General features: G+C 48.1%; 1 protein-coding gene across 2 annotated transcripts in view; it reads right to left on the bottom strand.

The window, feature by feature from the left end:
- RCSD1 (RCSD domain containing 1) overlaps positions 1-22,788 on the bottom strand; it is a 136,733-nt gene that overhangs the window by 68,761 nt on the left and 45,184 nt on the right. Inside the window, exon 4 of one of the 2 annotated variants that reach the window (XM_088444408.1) lies at positions 11,712-11,923. In XM_088444408.1, the coding sequence (XP_088300534.1) occupies positions 11,712-11,717 (6 nt within the window). In that variant the 5' untranslated portion in view covers positions 11,718-11,923. Of the gene's footprint in view, positions 1-10,974; positions 11,070-11,711; positions 11,924-22,788 lie in introns of those variants that run through there. The other variant, XM_088444407.1, reaches the window with a different exon arrangement.

The raw sequence follows: 22,788 nt of genomic DNA, 5'->3' as shown, positions 1-22,788 counted from the left end.
ATGCAGTGAAAGTGGCTCTGGCGTCAGTACACACAATGGCACCCTGGAGATGCAGGCCGCAGCCCTTTTGCGCATTGCGGTATACCTGAAGAGGCGTCAAACTTTATAGAAAGGCAGAAAAGTGCTGGACGTGTCATTAGGGTACACACCCATATTACTGCTTTTAATGCAGGGATAATGTAGTGTGTACTCAGGGGAGGACGCGGTCAAACTCTCATTTTAGAGGGAGCGTGGCAGGGTCATAATTCCCAGCGAATGCTAGCAAATATGCTATACCGATAAAGTTAGAAAACAGGATAAATATCCAACATAATAAAAGCATAGGGCCTGATTCAGACCCGCTCGCTAAGATGCATACTCTCGCTGCTGCCGATGGTATACAGTGTGTATGCATCGCAGTGCGTATGTGCACACCTTAGCAAAATTTCACAATGCATTCGCTCGCTGCGCATAGACAGCCCAGCAGAGTGAGTGACAGGGGAAGCCGTTTGTAGGTGGTAACGGGCTGGCCATTAGAAATAGGGGAGTGGAGGTGCAAACGCAGGCGTGCCTGAGCATCTCAATGGTGGTTTAGAGGTGTGCATAATTCTAAGACTTCATCATAGTACATGTCACCTGGCTTGTTTTTACACTGAAGTGCTTGCAGTGCATGCGGCAGGGTATGGTCAACCTCAAGCGCTGCGATCGCATCCGAAGTTACGTAATGTACCGATGGTTGCATACACTTCCTGGAGATGACATGCACAAGTGGGCGTCTTAAAACAGGCTGGTGGGTGTATGAATATACTATGTGATCGCTCTCTAAGAAATACTGGGCGTGCTAAAGCCATGCTGTGCAATAGCTCTGCTTACTCAATCTGCATACACATCGTGCGAGCGGCTCTGAATCAGGCCCATAGTTTCCAAAGACATTGTGCTGCTGAGACGTTACTGAGCATGTCGCATGCGTTACTGTACTGGCAGAACTTGTCATGTTTACTGAATTTGAATTATTCACACACCTGCTACAACTGAATCATTGGCTAAGTTTGATTGGCCCTTAATGATCATGGGACACTGGGCCTGATTCAGACCCGGTCGCAAGCGCTGAGCACTCACAACCGGGTCGATGTTTGCCCACTGGGCATGCGCACGACGGAGCTGGCTCCGTTGTGCGCATACGTGAGACCCGGCTAGCGACGGGCGCTCCGTCGCTCCGGGTCTCGCACCAAAGGGGGCGAGCTGTTGATGGTGATTGACAGCTCGCCCTGTTTGGTAGGCGTGGCCGGGAGGTGGCTTCACAAACAGAGGCGTTCCCAAGCGAACGCCTACCGTTTGTGGGCAGCCCCACTGACATCACCAGTGATGTCAGTGGGAGAGCTTCCAGCTCTATTAGAGCCAGAAGCTCTCTGGGGCAGGCTTGCCTACCCTCCCGATTTGGCCGGGAGCCTCCCGATTTTCGGGTGCCGCTCCCGGCCCCCCGGAAAGGCAGGCAAGCCTCCCGGAAGCCTCCAACCCTCCCGTCCTCCCCCTTGAAAAGATTATAAACCCCAACAGCGGGGGAGCCGGTGACGCGATTCGCGCTGAATCGCGTCATCGCGTCCCCGCCCGCTGCTTCACACTGCCAAAAATAACGGCATTGTGAAGAGGGGCGGAGCCACGATGACGCGATCATGCGGCTCCGCCCCCGGCTCCACCCCCAATGCACCACCAACTGGATGGCCCGCCCCCAGCTCCGCCCCCAATGACCCCCCCACTGTTAGCCGACAATCAGCTCCCTCCCGGAAGGCTGGAGCTGATTGTCGGCAAGTATGCTCTGGGGCCTGTGGCCACGAGACTTTATCCAAAAGGGTCTCGTCGCAAACCCGATGGTCACGATGGTCTTGACCATCGCGACCATCGTCCTGGCCGCTCGCTATAGCTGTGGGTGGTCTGCGAGCGGCCAGGAGGCCGCACAAAAAAAAAAATGCCCTGATTCAGAGCGTCCGGCTCTAAATCAGGCCCACTGTTTAATGTCTATAACTAATCTGTATAAAGGTTTTTTTGACAATTCACGAGAAAAACCTGATGAAGATGAAAGGCCCAGAAATATTGTGTTCTCACTTGCTGCAAAATAGCCAAACTCTGATTTAGAGTCTGAGACAAATCTGAAGTTCAACCATCATTTGTTTTGGATAGAAGCACACACGTGGTAGACAAAACTGGACAGATATTGAATTGAAAGTTTGCGTTCCAGTAGAGTTCCTTATAAAAGAGGATGCATTTCAATAGAGCTCCATCTGAGGGAGGATGCATTTCAGTAGAGCTCCATCTGTGGGTGGACGAGTTCCTGTAGATATCATCTGAGGGAGGTAATGTTTCATTAGAGCTCCCTTAGCAGCAGAGCTCCATCCGAGGGAGGATATGTTCCTGTGGAGCTCTGTCTGAGGTTAATTAAACTACTAGTAAAAGTACTTGATTTACCTGGAAAGGGCACTATTTGCTACAAGCTCAACTCTCTCCCCCTTGTACTTGGAGCATTGCCCATGTGGTTCCCCAAAATAGATTTTAAAGATTAGGTCCTGATTGAAATCTACAAGGACGACTGTGTGGTATAGCTATCTTGCAGATCTGGTGAATCAGTGTAAGGGCACAGATTCCTGCCAATTTCCAACCAGTGCCTTTACACTAATTGTCCAGATCTGTGGCAAGTGTCATCGGCGACACCAACTGGTCCAGCTTATCCGTGTGCTCGATTTCCCTTTGGCCCAACTCTGGAGATGAAGATTGTGGGAGACACTCAGGACCTCATTCAGAGTCGGTCGAAGCGGCCGCATGGTCGTACGGGAAAAGGGGTCAGATATGCAAATGATTCCCTCGCAAGTTGCGTCCCTAAGTTCGGATCGGTAGCTGGCCGACCAAGGGGAGGAAGCGGCCGGAATTCAAAAAAATACGCCCCCTTCTCGTACGCATTGCACGTCATCTCCGGGCATATAAGGATTAATCGAGACCATCGGAACTGGTCGTAGAGCTTAAGGTTGACCATACCCTCTCTTAAGCTCTACGATCATGTCAGTGTAAAAACCTCCCATGTCACATGTGCCATGACGCTACTTTGTTAATTATGCACTCCCATAAACCGTATGCACTCCCATAAAACGGCGTTCGCATAATTAGGCATGCCTGCGTTCGGATCTCCACTCCCCCGTTTTCAAGCACCTTCCCCTGTTACCACCCACAAACGCCTCATTCTGTCACTCAAACTACCGACCTGGCTGTGTTCAAGGAGAGAGAAATTTATGATCGTAGCGGCTAGTTTGCGCACGCGCATTGCGAACTTTACGCATGCGCAGTATAGCGAACATCGGTGGCGTAGGACCGTGCGGCCGCTTCGACCGACTCTGAATGAGGTCCTCACTCTCTACAGCTGATTTCCCAGGGACAGCATTGTAATCCTAGGGACAGACCCTGTGCATTATAGGCTAGAATCTTTGGTCTCAGCCTGTGTAACAGGTGACACATTGTGGTGGACAGGAGACTATAGACTCTACCTTTTGAATTTCCTCGGAGTACTCAATAGGCTCACCTTAAGCTGACTTCTTATCAGCTTGATACACCAGTATATTCCTGCAGTCTGTAACACTAACCCAGAACTAAATTTAGTTCCTGGCTTTGGTCCACTTGGATTGCACTACTTATTTGGTCTCCTAGAGACTATTCTGGGTGTGATCGCACTGGATATCCTGTATAACCTAATAGGTTGATGGCCACTGTATTTTAAAATTCCCTCTTAATCCCTGGCTGTTAGGGTTTGAATTCGGAGACTAAGGACTGGGGGATCTGTTTTGTTTTAATCAATAGTGATTGGTCAGAGCATGGGATGCTCGGCTGCGCAGATTATGGTAGCCCAAGATCACTATTTTCCTTTATACCTCTATGTGGTGCCTTCACCTGACCTCTCTCCAGGAGGCACTTCGTATCCTTCACCGAAAATTGAACCAGATGACTTATTAATATCTCACCACTCAGTGACACTGCAGGTTCCATAAACTATTTTCTCTTCCTCTGTACAGAGTGGTGGGAGGGAGGCTCATAAAATGACCATTAGAGAAAATTGTATGAGGACTGCCTGAACTCAATTGATGCCTAACTTTCTTCTTCCAGCAACCCTCCTAAGCTTACACATGAAGGTGTTGAATGTCCCGATCACAGAAGAAACAGTTTTTTGCCATCCGTGCAATGAAGCCCTCGTCCACCCCAGTGGTGCTATGACAGTAGTCATTAACTGGAAAGGTAAAGACCAAACTCATAGGTATTGCCCCACCTCACTAAATGTAGATTTACAGGTTATGATGGCCAGAATCCCACCTAAATTCTGGTTATCCTCACGGAGAAAAATATCACTTTTCATTTTGTCCAATAAGAGACCAAGGACCCCCGGACACATCCTTCTAAATCTACAAGGCTGGATGACTGGTCCTCAGCTGTCCACCATGAACTTCCATCAATATCCACCACACTACTAAGAATACAGTGGTCTCGATGCTCCCCACCACTTTCTAACACATCTGCCTCACTGGCAACTAGTCCAAGAGCCTGACCCACATTGTATAATGTAATATATATTACTCCTAACCTAATACAAAAGAAACTTACAAGTCCATATGGGAGAAGGCCTGAGAGAGGCCTTGGACTTAGAGGACTGGTCTCATATGAACATAGCATAATGCCTATAAATTATTATAGTGGTGGTTATCATGTCCCTATGAGAGTTAATAATATATTCCCCAATGCCTTAGAACTGTGGGCTGAGCGCTCGCAAGTGGGTCGATGTTGGCCCAGTGCGCATACGCACGACGGAGCTGGCTCCGTCGTGCGCATGCGCGAGACCCGGATAGCGACGGGCAAGCCGTCGCTCCAGGGCTCGTACCAAAGGGGGCGTGCTGTCGATGGTGAGTGACAGCACGCCCCCTCTGGTGGGCGTGCCGGGGGCGTGGCTGCCCAGACTGAGGCGTTCCCATGGGAACGCCTGCCGTCTGGGGCCGGCCCCACTGCCATCACAAGTGATGTCAGTGGGAGTGCTCTCGGCTCTGATAGAGCCGAAAGCACTCCAGGGCTTGCGGCAACGAGACCCTACCACAAGGGTCTCGTCGCAAGCCCGGTGGTCGCGATGGTCTTGACCATCGCGACCATCTTCCTGGCCGCTCGCTATAGCTGTGGGTGGTCACTGACAGCTATACGAGCGGCCAGGAGGCCGCTCTAAAAATTAAGAAGGATGGTCCTGATTCAGAGTGAGCGCTCTGTCAGAGCATCCGGCTCTGAATCAGGGCCTGTGATCAGAAGGGTTCCTTTCTCCATATCTAGTGTAGTTGTCTGAAAATTCATGAATTTTGTCTTGAGCTCAGGAATTTTATCATTATCATTATCCCAGTGGATGTCCCTTCCAACACAGAATATGTTCTTCTTCTCCTCCCTATCCCAGATGTCCACAAATATTATAGCAAATGTATCGGAAAGGTCTCTTACAGGGCCCTCTGCCAGTTAGCAGCTGCATGGAAAGACTCATCTCCCCTGCCCTACGCTCATTAAACGTTTATGGCTGATTTATGAGATGAAGAACAGTTTAGTAACTCTTCCCGGTTACCTGGCGTGCCGCAGTGTGGAGGTCTCTTTTACATTTTTACATATAATCCTTTTGGTTGCACCTCTCCTCTTTCTTTCCAACCCATCTGTCTAAATGTTTTTATAAAACAATGGTATTAGTTTCCCTATCCAGGAAATATAATCTTGTACCAGGAGTGAAATCACAGTGCTACGTTTGACAGTTAAAGACAATGGGGCTCATTCATGAGTTGAGGAGATGCCTGTCTATGTAGCAGAAAATCTGTACAGCGCACGGCAACAAAAACATGTGTACTCCTACATCTGTATGCAGGTTTGCTCACATCTGACTCTCGCACCTCCTTATGCTTGGAGAGGTGGACGGATTAAAGCAGTCCGAGTCCAGTAATGGCGTATTTGCGTAATAGCAAATTGAGGCAGACCTGAAACGTATATATTTGCGCCTGTCTGTAGTCATATCACATGAGGGTACCTGAGAGCTTCTTATTGGCGGATTATGATTGACCGTTACAACTGATAGGTGCTCCCTTCATTGCTTGTGTAATTATATGAATTTATAAGTTTATTTTTAGTATGAATTTTTTGCTACTTCCACCCATACACATGATGAAAGATTATGGCCCTCATTCAGACCCACTCGCGAGCGGCTGTCCGCTCGCAAGTGGGTTGATGGTCCGCACTGCGCATGCGCACGACGGAGGGAGCTCCGTCGTGCGCATGCGCGAGACGCGCCGAGCGAAGGACTTTCCTTCGCTCGGAGTGTCTCATCAAAGGGGGCGTGCTGTTGATGTTAACTGACAGCACGCCCCCTTTGGTGGGCGTGCCTGCCAGATGGAGGCGTTCCCAAGGGAACGCCTACCGTCTGAAGCCGGCCCCACTGACATCACTAGTGATGTCAGTGGGAGTGATTTTGGCTCTGATAGAGCCAAAATCACTCCTGGCCTTGCGGTTGAAAAACTCAACTGCAGGCTTTTGCTCGCAGTTTCGATGGTCGCGATAGTCAAGACCATCGCGACCATCATCCTGCACGCTCGTATATGCTGTGGGTGGTGACCCACAGCTATACGAGCGTCCAGGAGGACGCTCCATATTAATGGAGGTGGGCCCTGATTCAGAGCGAGCGCTCTGGTCAGAGCGTCCGGCTTTGAATCAGTGTCTATATCTGCTGTATTATAGAGAGTTTTGTACTTAAACCAATAAATGGCAGAAAAAAAAAATACTAAATAAATTATATATAATCGCTTTTGTGGTTGAATGTAAAAGTATCTGATGTACTGTACGCTTGGCAAATGTCCTACTGATTCAGAGCTAGATGCCTCAGACTTGACACATCGGTGTGAGTACGTTATTTTCACTTGTGACTCTTTACATTTTTTTTTACATTTATTTATCTGTTCAACTCAGAATGAGCCCCAATATGTTAATTGGTCACACATGTAAAAAACAAAAAAACAAACCCATTGGTAAAAATAAAACAGCATGTGTTTCTTGGGGGCAGTCAAAACAAGGTTTGAAAAGGGTGTGGCTATGTAGGTAGGTACAACTAATGGGTCGTGCGGCCATTTTGAAAAAAAAATCACTACAGAAAAGAGGAGGAAAATGTGTTAGTACAGAAGAAAAAGAAAATGTGGTACAGACGCCGTGCGTGGCTTGCTGCTTATGACCACCCCCACTATATGGGTAGTGTGGAATAACACCTAGGGCCATATTCAATTAGGCTGCGAAAAGCCGTTCTCGGCGATACTTTTTCGACGATGACGTCATTTTCGCATTTCTCACTTATCCCCGTATTCAATTGTAGCGTCTTTTCGCCGGTGCGAAAACGCAATGCAATGTAATAGGCAAAAAAATTTCGCTTATGAATACCCGGCGGAAAAAAAGTGCAGAATTGCAGTTTTGGGGTGCAGAGGTGCGGAAACCACTCTGCACTCTTTGTACACCCCCCTTGATGCTAACTGCGTAAAAAAAAAAATCTTAAAAAAACACAAAGGACACAAATTCAAAAACTAGCTAAATAACCTTTGGGGGGGTCTGCAAGTATGGGGGTGGTGTTTTTTTTATTGCAGTGGTAAATGCTATTCTTCACCACGTTCTCAAAGATGCTAAAAAGCAGCTATTGAGACCATTTAAAGACCCCAAATACCTTCAGCAGGGCTATTCGGGGGTACCCATAGTGAACCCCCATGTCAGAGCATCCTTAGGAGGGTGTCAGGCTGATTTCCCCAAAAATTACAGGACTTTTTGCCGATTTCGTTTTCGCCGGGTCCCGGGATACGCGGGGATGAGCGCGATAATTTTTCCACCCTGAAACCAGCAATGACGGCGAGTAGTCCGGCAACTGACTTTTCGCTCCAAATTGAATATGCCCCCTAGTGGCGCTGAACACAATTTTGTTCTAATGGGGACTATTTAACAGTGTTGGGAGGTATGGCACAACTGGGGTATGACATAACATCAAAGGGTTCCTCTTACCCTGTGGTCAATTCTACATATTCTACATTGCTTAAAAGGAAGTTACGTTTTATTGCAGCAACTGAGAACTATGGGCCTGATTCAGACCCACTCGCGAGCGGCTGTCCGCTCGCAAGTGGGTCGATGGTCTGCACTGCGCATGCGCACGACGGAGGGAGCTCCGTCGTGCGCATGCGCGAGACGCGACAAGCGAAGGACTTTCCTTCGCTCGTTGTGTCTGATCAAAGGGGGCGTGCTGTCGATGTTGATTGACAGCACGCCCCCTTTGGTGGGCGTGCCGGGGGCGTGCCTCCCAGACGGGGGCGTTCCCAAGGGAACGCCTACCGTCAGAAGCCGGCCCCACTGACATCACTAGTGATGTCAGTGGGAGTGATTTTGGCTCTGATAGAGCCAAAATCACTCCTGGGCTTGTGGTTGAGAAACCCGACCACAGGGTTTCACTCGCAAGTCCAATGGTCGCGATGGTCAAGACCATCGCGACCATCTTGTTGGACGCTCGTATATGCTGTGGGTGGTGACCCACAGCTATACGAGCGTTCAGGAGGACGCTCCATATTAATGGAGGAGGGCCCTGATTCAGAGCGAGCGCTCTGGTCAGAGTGTCCGGCTCTGAATCAGGGCCTATGTTCACATCGCTGCTGTGTCTTCGGATGCGTCTGAGGAGAAAAGGCGCCTTCTGGCAGCATCGCAGATTCCAGTGCTTTGTCCTAGGACACAGCATCAGATCACCTGCGAGGCCATCTGAGTAACTCTGAGGTTTTTTCAGATTGGCCCTTGCAGATCCATAGCTGAGTACAACGACGCACTGCCCGTTCTGTACATGCGCAAAACGGGTCTTGCACACCACCTTCGGAGACATGCGCTAACAGTCAGGACGCATGCACAATGCAGCTTAGACGCCTGCTTCCAATGCTTGTACATGATGGGTATGCCTAACAAAAAAAAAACCTCTCTACTCCAGAGAACGCTAAATCAGGGCAAATAGTCCACTGACCATCCCTGATTAGTCCCACGACATTTCACTAAATATATTAACCACCATATATGAATATCAAGATTTACCCTTCCATCCACGCTACAATACTGTACATATTTACTCTATAACAGCACACACACAATATAAACATCTAATCCTACAGTACAAAACAGCAATGACTTTTGCAAGAAGGGATAAAACCAGTGATGTCAAGGACGAGTCTATATAGTAGATAAATGCTGGTGAAATGCGACATTACAGATTTTATATATATATAAAAGACCGAGAGGAAGTTTAAGGAGCGGATGGCGGTTCATAGGTCTGCCATTCGCAGTGCCCTCCTGAGTGGAACTAGCGAACAGCCAGTGGCTCGGCACTTCGCTGACTTTAAACATCCTTTAACCAGTATCCGATATAGAATGATAGACCGCATTCCTCCTTTATTGCGTGGTGGCGACCGTGCCTCTAAATTGTTGCAGTGTGAGGCACGTTGGATTGCCCGCTTAGATGTGATATTTCCACGTGGGCTTAATGAGAGCGTTTTATATTCTAGCTTTCTATAGATTGCGTGCTATCTGTAATTTATTATAGAATATATATCACTGCTTGGGTTATTTTATAGCAATAATTGTTATATGTAATGGGTCCTCTAAAGGGTCTCTTAGGATATATCATGTGCATTAGGCGTTTAAAACAATATAAATTATAGGTTCATCTACTGTTGCCTTGATTTGAACAAGGTATTTAGCAATGATTTGTGCTTATTTTCAATGTATGTGTTGTTTTGTTTACTGTAGTCATGGTGATGGTGACACGTGAGAGGGCGCCGTATGCACGCTGACCAGCGTCATGACATCATCGCAATCCGCCAACCGGGCGGGTGAGTGGTCCCAGCCCCGGAACTTGGCCTCACTCGTGGTGCTATAGCTGTATAAAAGGTATATACACTTACTTACTGTGTTATCTTGATAAAAGTTCTGCCAAGAACTGAAACATTGACTATATCAGCCGAGAGTTGTGTTCTTATTTATGCCTGGAGTGCCGCACCTTGCTACATGGTGTATATATATATCTATATAATACCTTTAGATAGTGGAAGTTATATGTCAGGCCATTTTGAAAAGCAGAGTCAGGTGGTTGTCACATGTTAGGGATTTACCTGTCTCATACTACAGTCACATGACCTACACCACCAGTCACGTGACCATAATGTACATTTACACAAGCTAACCTACATAATTACACACTACGCTTATGTTTCATGTACACAACACAGAAAGTAACAGCAACCAACAGATTATCATCACCCAGTATACAGACCTATAGTAATCATATCAGTATAACAAGAGCCAATGCTGGGACATTTGTGTGAAAGATTATGGTATCTTAACCACTGCTCCAATCAGTGCCCGGTGATCAAGACTTTGTAATCTGTCACTATAACAATTATCAGTCTTCTGTATAAAATATTGATATATAGCCAATATAGCCATACGGTTGACGCAGTCTAATTGTCACGTTAATAAGAACATTGCACATTTAACTTGACTGAACAGAAGTAATGGTTATCACAGCACAGATATGAAGGGAGTACGTGTGAGGTTTCCGTATGATCTACCATGCTGAGAAATTGTGTATACTGGAGGAAATAAATTCTTATTGATAAGTTATGGTGCACAAAAAAAAAAAAAATTATATAAATATATTGTATATCTTAGTATGTCAATTCGTAAATGCTATCCTGAGATGGCGCTAACAGAACAGGTATCACGGTGGCGCAATACTTGATAAACATGGTGAAGCAGTTGCTAGTGAGAGCAGGGATGTGTTATTGCCGGAGGTAGACATTATGATGTATGGGAATAAACAAGAACAATCCCTATGGCCTGTGTAAATTCTGCATGGGAATGATTTTGCAAACTTAAAGGTGCTGGACTTTATCTCACTTCCAGATCGTGGTAAAATCGCAGACTGTTGTGCGCACTTCTGTAGGAGCGAACCAACATGTATATGTGATGTGGAATCGCAATTCGCACCTGACTGAATTGGCCCCTATGAGCAGGCACCTTAGTGCTGGTGATGTCACCATACAGAGATCTGTAACACAAGATACACAGGGAAAGGCTTGGCGTCACACACACAGGTATATACACCATACTTTACGTGCAGAGAGTAACAGATGTGCGCATCATTTTGAAATGAATCGATGTTATCATTTGTCTGCTGAATACAGTGAATCACTGAGCCCCAGGATTGAGCTGCTGTATCACAACCACTTTCTTTCATATCGTTGTGTAGTGACAGCTCCAAGTGCCCGTTGTATTCACCATTCCCTTACAGAAGACCCTGACAGCAAGCTAGAGAGCTTTGTCACACATTGTAAAGGCACTTGCACAGTTACAAAAATGCACATTCTACATTATATGCATTTGCCGTCACAGTAACTATTGCATCTGACAACTGAATAGAATGCATAAAGCAATATGTTCCACTGACACTCCTATAAAAGTGAGATTTAAGCCAATCCAAAATAAAAAGAAACATAAATGCATAAACCGCATTAAATGTGCACTTATATCCAGGTGCACGTTTCTCACACGTCTTTATAAACCCAGACATGAGTTATTGATGAATGTGTGATAGTGCGTCAGGGTATGAACTATATAAGTGGGCGAGAAGTTACCTCCATTTCCTCTCTCAGGAGGGGACCAGTCTCTGTGCTGCTGCAGAACAGTCTCTTCCTGCGTTCACGCGTCGGGTCTCTTGAAGTTCTTTGGCTCTTGCAGTTTGCTTCTTGCCTGTCACTTACTGAACTATTGGCTGCCTGAACTGCTGTGTCCCAAGGCTTCCAGATACCAGAGCTGGGACCCCTCCCCACTAACTCGTCCTGCAAAACTGTAGAGAGGGGCGGGTAGGGAGGGGAGGTAATCAGTGTTTAAATTTAGACACGAATCTAAACAGATACTGTACTTGTCAGAGTGCAGGGCTGAGCCGAGGGAGTGAGAGCTGCAATGCTCACCACTGACCTGCCCATACATGGGGACATCATGCCTCTATTTCCTCTCTATTTCTAAGGTTTTCTCGTCCCCACCCCTGTGTTTCGTTCTGCTGTTTTCTGGTGACACTGTGCAGGAGAAAGCGGTAAAGTTGAAAGAGATTACAGATGTGACAGATCACAGTGCACAGGCGGCAAAGGGAGCTCACCCCATTTCTAGAAGAAGAAGAAGTAGTAGAGTCCCCATGTGCACATTCTACCAAAATGACTATTTTATTATTCATCTGCAGAAATATCAGCCTCCGACTGAGCTGGTCCCTGCACCGGGCCTGATACCATATGGTAACGGAGAGTTGCCAAGACTAGAAAAGACTTTCCAGGAATAGCGGCTTAGGCCCGTATTCAATTAGAGGCAACTTTCCGCCTACTTCGCCTGTTTCAGAGGCGAAATTTTCCGTGCGTGTCCCCGCTTTTTCACCCTATTCAATTTCAAAACTGGCGAAAACGGAACAGGCGGAAAGTAATGTCAGAAGTGGGGAAATCAGCCTGTACCCCCCAGTTCCATAGGGAATGAATGTAGTTGTATACTTATAGCCCTAATAAAAGTGTTTGGGGTGTATGGGGTGTATGTTTGCACTCAAACATAACGTTTAATTTGCTTCTTATTAGCATCTTTGTTAAAGTGGTGAAGAATGGCATAAAGCTGTATTTGTCTGTGGAAATAAGTAGTCCAGTCAAATTTGGGGTATTTCACAATGGGTGCTGGCATATTTTTATGTCTTTAAAGTGAACTTTTATAAAAAGTTTAAAAACGCACCTGCGATCCTAAAAACACCTGACCCATCCTTGCAGACCCCCAATAAGTCTATTTCACTAGTTTTTATGCTTGTCCCCCCACTTTTTACTTTTTCGCCACCAAAACGAAAGTACTTTTCTGGGGTGTTCTGAGGTAATTTTTTATTTTAGTTTTTTGGTTTATCCTTTGGGGGGCTGTCCCAAGGGTTCTGAGTCGTTTTCCCACATTTGCTCCCAAACATAACGATGTTGCACTTTTTATCTCCTGCTATTCATAGGAGATACTTTTCCGCCTATTACATTGCAGTGAGTTTCCGCTTACGCAAAATCGCGGTGGAATTGAATATGGAGATACTTTGAAAACAGGTGGAAAGTCCAAATCCGTGGAAACTTTTTCGCCAAACTGCACTTTTCGCCTGTAATTGAATACGGCCCATAGATGGTTAGAGAGGAGCTGGCGGAGAGATGAACGCAGGGCCGGTTCTACGCATACGCATGGTACGCAGCTGAGTAGGGCGCCACATAGTGGAGGGCGCCTCAGCTGCGACCATGCGGTTCGTGGGCAGACTGTCTCTGTGACACAGCTGCACCGTGCATGTAGCGCTGATCGGACGGAGTTCGCTCAGCCCTGCACAGTGACAAACACACAGCCGCCGGGGCTGGCAGCTGTGTGTTTGTTTTAATTAGCAGCCAATGAGAGTCTGTCAGACTCTCATTGGCTGTTGCGCCCACTGCCGGAGCCGGGCTGGAGCTCACTCATGAGCTCCATCTTTACGGCTCCCGCAGTGGGTAATGGGAGAGACGTCATGACATCTCTCCAATAATGCAGAGCGGACCGGCCCGGGAGGACGGACGGAGGAGTGGATGGTGTCGGCGGGAGCAGGAGCCGGAGCGGGGATTTTTATTACGTGTGTGTCTACTGGGGGAGAGGCGGCACTACAAGGGGGGACTACTACTAGGGGCACTACAAGGGGGGGATGGATTACTACAAGGGGTGACTACTACAAGGGGCACTACAAGGGGAGGGACTACTACTAGGGGCACTACAAGGTGGGGGACTACTACTAGGGGCACTGCATCGGGAGATCACTACTGGGGGCACTACTGGAGGACTGCATAAGGGGGACCACTCCTGGGGCACAAGGGGTACTGCACAGGGGGGACAACTACTGGGGCACTATATAAGGGGCACAGCATAGGGGGAATCACTACTTGGGACCTGCATAAGAGAGACCACTACTGGGGGGCATTGCATACTGGGGGGACTGCATTAAGGTGCATATGGAATGGAAAGGACTGTTCCCAGAGTGACGAGAAAGGGGTGTGTGTCATGGTTATGGCTTTTTCCATGAGACCACGGCCCCTTACTCTGTTTGGGCACGCGCAACAATATGCCTGGGGGCACCAAAACATACACTCACCTACCAAAACATTTGGGCTAGGGCTGGCCCTGGGTGAACGTACGCCCGTTTGCAAAGTGTTTCTTTTGCGTGAATTCACACTGGACATACTCTGAAAGTAGGCGCATGCAGGTACGGGTGATGCAGAGTGATACGCATTACGACAGCGGGGGCGTTCTCACATAGGGAAAGATCAGCGAGGGCCTGCACAGCGCTGGACATAGGCAAAGTGTTTCTCTTATGCACCTAGTAGAACGCAAGTATGGCCCAAAGAACATAACAGGCAGACATAGAGGCATCGTAGCTATCAAAACGGAGTGAGCAAAGGATCTGCTCATAACAGTTATTGAGTATCAAAAACAGCACCCCTGACAAATCTCCAAAAACAACTCAAAACCTCATACACTAATAACTGCACCAAGCGTGCAAGTGGCACTATGCAGCTGCCATTGTATACACCATTAGATCAGAATGCAATAATTGCATCACGCAGACACAAAGATAGAAGACCTATTGTGCAAGACGTCATTTACAGACATATCAGGTCGGCCCTGCAGTACAGCCGATGTTGATATATTGGTGCATCTGGCTGTGTGAATGGGCGACCTACCAAGCGCACGAACACGGACTTCTCGACTGGGAGGCATTTAGCACCCAGTTGTGATGTCTGGCCCGACAAATCGAACAGCCGATTGGTAAGTGTGTATAGCTTACCAAACCGACCGTTTGGTCGGCGTACAGACAGCTTAAATCTGACCCTGGACTAGGCTGTGTTTTATCTTAATATGCTGCCATTTGACAACACTAGGGGGAGAATATTGATTTTACACGGTGATACAGTGGGCTCAGTTGTGTTGCGGCTTAGTAAGAAGACACCTTACTACTCAATAATATTGCTCCATATTGGCTAATGTTAATAGTGTATTTATTTATTACCCGTTATGTATATAGCGCACCCACATATTCTGCAGCGCTTTACAGAGAATATTTCAGTCATTAACATCAATCCCTGCCCCAGTGGAGCTTACACTATATCACACAGAGAAACTATGGTTATTTTTGGTCAGAATCTTGTTAACCTACTATGTTTTTGGAGTGTGGGAGGAATCCAGATCAGCCAGAGGAAACCCACGCAAATATGGGGAGAACATACAAACTCAGCACATATAGGCCCTGATTCAGACCCGCTTGCTGCCGGGGGCAACTCGCAGGGTCTGATGGGCATGAATTTATTTATTTATTTTCTCTGGCCACTTGCTAAGCTGTGGGAGACCTCCCACAGCTTGTGCAAGCGTGCAGGAGGCCATCGCGATTATCGCGACCATCGGCCTTGCAACAAGACCCTGTGGTAGGGTCTCAGCTACCGCAAGGCCGAGTGGACTTCCTGCTCTAACAGAGCAGGAAGTCCACTACTGACATCACTAGACTTGTCAGTAGGGCCTCCCACAAATGCCAGGCGTTCCTAAGGGAACGCCTGCGTTTGTGCAGCCACCCCCCCCTCCCCACCTACAAAACGAGGTGAGCTGTCACTCACCATCGACAGCCGCCCCGTCTTGTAGTGAGCCCCGCAGCGACTGAAGTTCATTCGCTCAGCGGGGCTCGCGCATGTGCATGAGCAGGGGGGAAACATCGAGCCGCTTGCGAGCGCTGTGCGCTCGCGAACGGCTCTGAATCAGGCCCATAGTGTCTTGGTCAGAAATCTAACACATAATTTCAGGATTGTGGGGCAGTCTGCATTAATAGAAAAGGAGTGCTGCTGAATTCACAGAACCAGAAGCAGTTTCAGTGAGACCTGTGAAATTATCAGAGTCTGCCTTTCGATGTGATTGTGACGCTCACCACACTCTGTGCCCAGGAAGTGAAAGCAGATCAGATGCAGGTGTCCTGATATGAGCTCCTGGGTGACACCTACATTATAGTGATGAGAGATGTAGGCTGAGCGTATTCTTCTGCCCTTAATAGGGGGCTTTTCATCTCAACATACAACTATGTCTTCTAGGGCGGGATGCAGCAAGCCGAGAAATGCGGTAAAACCCCAAAAATGCTGGTTTGACTGCATTTCTCATATGCACCAAGCCCCAGAATGTGATGCACTACGGGCAGGGTCGTATCTATAATGGGTGCAGGGTGTGCGGGGAACCCGGGTCCCTGGGTCCAGTGGGGCCCCGCACCTCACACCCTGCACCCATAATATTACTTACCTCTCCGGAGTCCCACGTCGGTGCGGGCGTCCAGCGCTGTAAAACGACTGGAAAATGGCCGCAGGGGCCATTTTTCCATCGTTTGCGCATGCGCAGTACAGGGAAAAATGGCCGCCGCGGCCATGTTCCCGGTGACCTGTGCATACACTAGGGGTGTGCACCGGCCACTTTTCGTGTTTTGGTTTTGGATCTGGATCTTTCTTCGTGTTTTGGATCTGGATTGGTTTTGCCAAAACCACCCTTCCGTGTTTTGGGTTCTGGGTTTTGTGTTTTGGATCTGTATTTTTTTGAAAAAAAGCATAAAAACAGCTAAAATCACAGAATTTGTAGGTTTTTCTGCTCCTATGCTATTATTAACCTCAATAACCTTAATTTCCACTCATTTCCAGTCTATTCTGAACACCTCACACCTCACAATAGTGTTTTTATGTCCAAAAGGTTGCACCGAGGTAGCTGGATGACTATGCTAAGCGACACGAGTCGCTGAATGGCGAAAGTGGCCTGAAATTTTTCGGGCCACCCAAAGCGTCTCCTGCACGCCCGTCGCTTTTCAGAAAATTCTGCACCACCAAGTTTATTGTGTGAGCAAAACATGGGACGTGCTGGAATTTGCCCAGATGTAATGCCCGCACAATATTGGTGGCGTTGTCAGATATCACAAATCCCCAGGAGAGTCTAAGTGGGGTAAGCCACTGGGCGATGATTTCCCTCAGTTTCTCTAAGAGGTTGTCGGCGGTGTGCCTCTTACTGAAACCGGTGATACACAGCGTAGCCTGCCTTGGAACGAGCTGGCGTTTCTGAGATGCTGCGACTGGTGACGCTGCTGCTGTTGCTGCGTAAGGTGATACATCTACCCAGTGGGCTGTCACAGTCATATAGTCCTTAGTCTGCCCTGTTCCACTTGTCCACATGTCCGTGGTTAAGTGGACATTGGGTACAACGGCATTTTTCAGGACACTGAGGACACTTTTTCTGACGTTTCTGTACAGTCTCGGTATCGCCTGCCTAGTGAAGTGGAATCTAGACGGGATTTGGAACCGGGGACACACTACCTCCAGCAATTGTCTGAATCCCACTGCACTAATGGCGGATACCGGAAGCACGTCTAACACCAATATAGCAGTCAAGGCCTCAGTTATACGTTTTGCTTCAGGATGACTGCTGTCGTACTTCATCCTCCTCGCTAAGGACTGTTGGAGGGTCAATTGTTTAGTTAAAGTAGTGGTGTTCCTACTTCCTCTCTGGGATGATGAACGACTCCCAGCAGCAGCAACAGCAGCAGCGGCAGCAGGAGGCGTAGCAATGCAGGATCCTCCGGAGGAATCCGGGATAGGAGAGTCAGTCATGCCAGTGACATGGCCTGCAGGACTACTTCCGATCCTGACTAAGGAGGAAATTGACGAGGAGGGAGTTGACGGTGTGGTTTGCAGGCGCTTGGATACAACAGGACAACGGGATTTAGGTGTCCCTGGACTGCTTACGGTCTTAGCCAAAGTTTCTGAACTTGACAGTAACTTATTATGAACGCGCTGCAGGTGCCGTATAAGGGAGGATGTTCCTAGGTGGTTAACGTCCCTACCCCTACTTATTCCACCTTTACATAAGGTACATATGGCAAGACAGTTGTTGTCCAGATTTGGATAGAAATATTGCCAGACCAAAGAGGTGGAATGTTTGGTCTTCTGCCCAGGCATGACCGTGATGGGCTTTTTCATCCCACGGACAACAACTGTCTCCCCCGGAGCCTGATTTAAACAAACCACATCACCATCAGAATCCTCCTCGCCAACTTCCTCCTCAGCGCCAGCTACACCAGTATCCTCATCCTGTTGTACTTCAACAGTGACATCTTCAATTTGCATATCAGCAAGTGGACTGTGGGTGCTCCTTTCAGCACTTGCAGGGGGCGTGCAAATGGTGGAAAGAGCCACCTCTTCCCGTCCAGTGCTGGGAAGGTCAGGCATCGCAACCACCACCACACTTGGACTCTCCTTGGGGATTTGTGATATCTTCTTAGAAAGCACAGTTCTTCGCTGTGCTTTTGCCAGCTTAACTCTTTTGATTTTTTTAGTGGGAGGAGGGCTTCCATCGTCATGTGAAGCTGAACCACTAGTCATGAACATACTAGGGATCGACCTTAGCCGTTTCTTGCCACTCCGTGTCGTAAATGGCATATTGGCAAGTTTACGTTTCTCTTCAGCTGATTTAAATGTTTTTTTCAAGGTCATTTTCCTGAACTTTGTCATTTGGGATTGTATGTGCCCTCTATTATGACATTGGGCATCGGCCTTGGCAGACGACGTTGATGGCATGTTATCGTCTATGTCATGACTAGTGGCAGCAGCTTCAGCACTAGGAGGAAGTGGTTCTTGATCTTTCTCTATTTTATTTTTATCGGAGAAAGTTTGGTAATCCATTTATGTTATATCGATTTGATATATACGTGCGGCTAAACACAGAAAATATTTCTTTATTTTTGCTGGAGAGTAGTGCACTTTGTGGGTTACACCAGCCTTTAAGAAATGAGCCAGCCGGCTCTTTACTTATGGGACACAGGCGCACGCTTGGCGCTGCTCCTTTGTTGATGCACGTGCGGCTACTGCGCACACAATTCACAAACACAGAAAATATATATTTTTTTGGTTTGGACTGGAGTGTACTTTGGGGGTTACAGCAGCCTTTAACGGTCAAGCCAGCCGGCCCTTTACTTATGACACAGGCGCACGCTTGGCACTACTTTGTTGATGCACGTGCGGCTACTGCGCACACAATTCACAAACACAGAAAATATATATTTTTTTGGTTTGGACTGGAGTGTACTTTGGGGGTTACAGCACCCTTTAACGGTCAAGCCAGCCGGCCCTTTACTTATGACACAGGCGCACGCTTGGCACTACTTTGTTGGTGCACGTGCGGCTACTGCGCACACAATTCACAAACACAGAAAATATATATTTTTTTGGTTTGGACTGGAGTGTACTTTGGGGGTTACAGCACCCTTTAACGGTCAAGCCAGCCGGCCCTTTACTTATGACACAGGCGCACGCTTGGCACTACTTTGTTGATGCACGTGCGGCTACTGCGCACACAATTCACAAACACAGAAAATATTTTTTTTTTTGGTTTGGACTGGAGTGTACTTTGGGGGTTACAGCACCCTTTAATGGTCAAGCCAGCCGGCCCTTTACTTATGACACAGGCGCACGCTTGGCACTACTTTGTTGATGCACGTGCGGCTACTGCGCACACAATTCACAAACACAGAAAATAATTTTTTTCTTGGTTTGGACTGGAGTGTACTTTGGGGGTTACAGCACCCTTTAATGGTCAAGCCAGCCGGCCCTTTACTTATGACACAGGCGCACGCTTGGCACTACTTTGTTGATGCACGTGCGGCTACTGCGCACACAATTCACAAACACACAAAAAATATTATTTTTTTAGCACTTGGGGGGAGCACCCCTGATGGACAGAGCACCCCCTGGACAACACTACAGCACCCCTTTAGGACTGGGACACTGCACAGGACTTTGGAGTGGACACAGCCCCTATGGAGAACTGACTGCACAACACAGTCCAGCCAGCCCCTATGGACTTTGAAGTAGTGGACACAGCCCCTATTAACAACAGCAGCACAGCACAACACAGCCAGCCCCTATGGACTTTGAAGTAGTGGACAACAGCAGCACAGCGCAGCACAGCACAGCACAACACTACTCTACTCTGCACTACACTACACTACACAGCCCAGCCAGCCCTAACTCCCACCCTCCCTCTTCACTGTCCACAGCCGAGTGAGAAAATGGCGCCGACGCGGGTACCTTATGTAGGTTCCAAAACCCGCGAGACTCGGAAGGCGGGATGATGAAGTTTTGCCTCGATTTCAGATCCGAGTCAGGCGGGAAAAGTCGAGCCTGAATCGGATCTGCCTCGGATCGGGGGGGCTCAGGGGGGTTCGGATTTCAGAAATCCGAACCCGCTCACCCCTAGCATACACTATAGACTCTGGGCGCACACTAGTGCCCAGAGTCTACAACTCCGGCGCTGGCCGCGCACAGCTCAGCTGCCTGCCGGCCGCCGGCGGAGAGGAGGGGGCCCGTGTCGGATACTGCACACGGGCCCCCTCCTCTCTAGAAACGCCCCTGACTCCGGGACTTGGTTGTGGTGGGTAACGCCACCTTCCTGATGGCGTTACCCATAGAAGCTTATGGGCTTCTCTCCGCAGAGTGCTGATAGATCCCTCCCAGCACCCCCCGCGGCACTTGTGTCCTTCTGCACATGTGCAGAAGGACCCAGAAGCCCATCCACTGCAAAGGGCCACTCTTACAGACAGAGCGGTCCTTTGCAGGGATCGTCATACATACCGGCGTTATCAACGTGAGTGCGATGCGCAATGCATCCCGTCCCTATACAGCAAATAAAGGTGTTTGCGTTTACAGGAGACATCTACGTCTGGCCTGTAGCGTCACCCTCCTCCTCAGGTACAGAGAGACGGGCGCTGCGCACTAACATCACAGTGCAGCTCCCGGTCACTGAGGAGGAGTGAGCAGCGCAGGGAGAGTCTCTGGGGGCAGCCAGGCATATAGAAACATAGAATTTGACGGCAGATAAGAACCACTTGGCCCATCTAGTCTGCCCCTTTTCATGTATCCTTTTGACAACCTCAACCCTATTTGCTCCTTACATCTGGCAACCTCAACACTATTTGCTCCTTACGTCTCTCTTAAGGATATTCTTATGCCTATCCCAAGCGTGTTTAAATTGTTCCAATGTCTTAGCTTCAACCACCTCTGATGGGAGGCTATTCCACTTATCCACTACCCTTTCTGTGAAGTAATTTTACCTCACATTTCCTCTGAGCCTCCCTCCCTCCAGTCTCAGTGCATGTCCTCGTGTTATTGTACATCTCTTCCTCTGAGCCTCCCTCCCTCCAGTCTCAGTGCATGTCCTTGTGTTCTTGTACATCTCTTCCTCTGAGCCTCCCTCCCTCTAGTCTCAGTGCATGTCCTCGTGTTCTTGTACATCTCTTCCTCTGAGCCTCCCTCCCTCTAGTCTCAGTGCATGTCCTCGTGTTCTTGTACATCTTTTCCTCTGAGCCTCCCTCCCTCTAGTCTCAGTGCATGTCCTCGTGTTCTTGTACATCTCTTCCTCTGAGCCTCCCTCCCCCCAGTGTCAGTGTATGTCCTCATGTTCTTGTACATCTCTTCCTCTGAGCCTCCCTCCTTCCAGTCTCAGTGCATGTCCCATGTCCTCGTGTTCTTGTACATCTCTTCCTCTGAGCCTCCCTCCCTCCAGTCTCAGTGCACGTCCTCCTGTTCTTGTACATCTCTTTCTTTGAAGAGTGCTTCCCTCCTGTACACCGTTAAAACCCTTCATGTATTTGAAAGTTTCTATCATGTCCCCCCTTTCCCTTCTCTGTTCCAAACTATACATATTAAGTATTTCTATACATATTATTTTAGTCTTTCTAGGTAAGTTCTGTGCTGTAGGCCACGCACCATTTTAGTTGCCCTTCTTTGTACAGTCTCTAATGTGTCTATATCCTTCTGGAGATATGGCCTCCAGAACTGAACACAGTATTGGAGATGAGGACGTACCAATGACCTATACAGTGGTATTATCACTTCTTTTTTCCTGCTACTGATTCCTCTCCCTATGCCACCAAGCATCTGACTTGCCTTCCTCATTGCTTTGGTGCATTGCTTGCCTGCCTTCAAGTCATCTGAAATAGTGACTCCTAAATCCCTTTCCTCCTCTGTATTTTCCATTATAGTGTCCTTGATACTATATTCAGCCTTTAGGTTATTGAGACCCAAGTGCATGATTTAGCATTTTTTTTTACATTAAACTGTAGTTGCCATGTTCTTGACCATTCCTCTAGTCTACCCAGATCCTCAGTCATTTATTTTACCCCTCCTGGTGTGTCTACTATGTTGCATACTTTTGTGTCATCTGCAAAATGCATACTTTCCCTTCAATACCATTTGCAATATAACCAACACAGATATTAAAAAGCACCGGCCCAAGTACAGATCCCTGAGGTACTCCACTGGTAGCATTTCCCTCCTGTGAATACACTCCATTGACTACAACTCCCTGTTTCCGATCCTGCAACCAAAATCTTATCCATTCAACAGCCATAGAATCCAATCCCAAGCTTTCCAGTATACTTATCATTCTGTGATGCGGGACAGTGTCAAAACTCAAAAGCCTTATGCTGGCCATACACGCTGCAATTATCGGGACGATCCGCCCGATATCGGCGGATCGCCGCGATAATTGTAGCGTGGGGGGGGGGGCGACCGAGGGTTAAATATTGCTCGGTCGGGCATGCTGGATTGTCCAGCATGCCCGTCCGATGCGATATTT

Source organism: Taudactylus pleione, unplaced genomic scaffold (genome assembly GCF_031769625.1).
Source record: "Taudactylus pleione unplaced genomic scaffold, aTauple2 ptg000361l, whole genome shotgun sequence".
NCBI lineage: Eukaryota > Metazoa > Chordata > Amphibia > Anura > Myobatrachidae > Taudactylus > Taudactylus pleione.
This window is presented reverse-complemented; position numbering and strand designations above follow the sequence as displayed.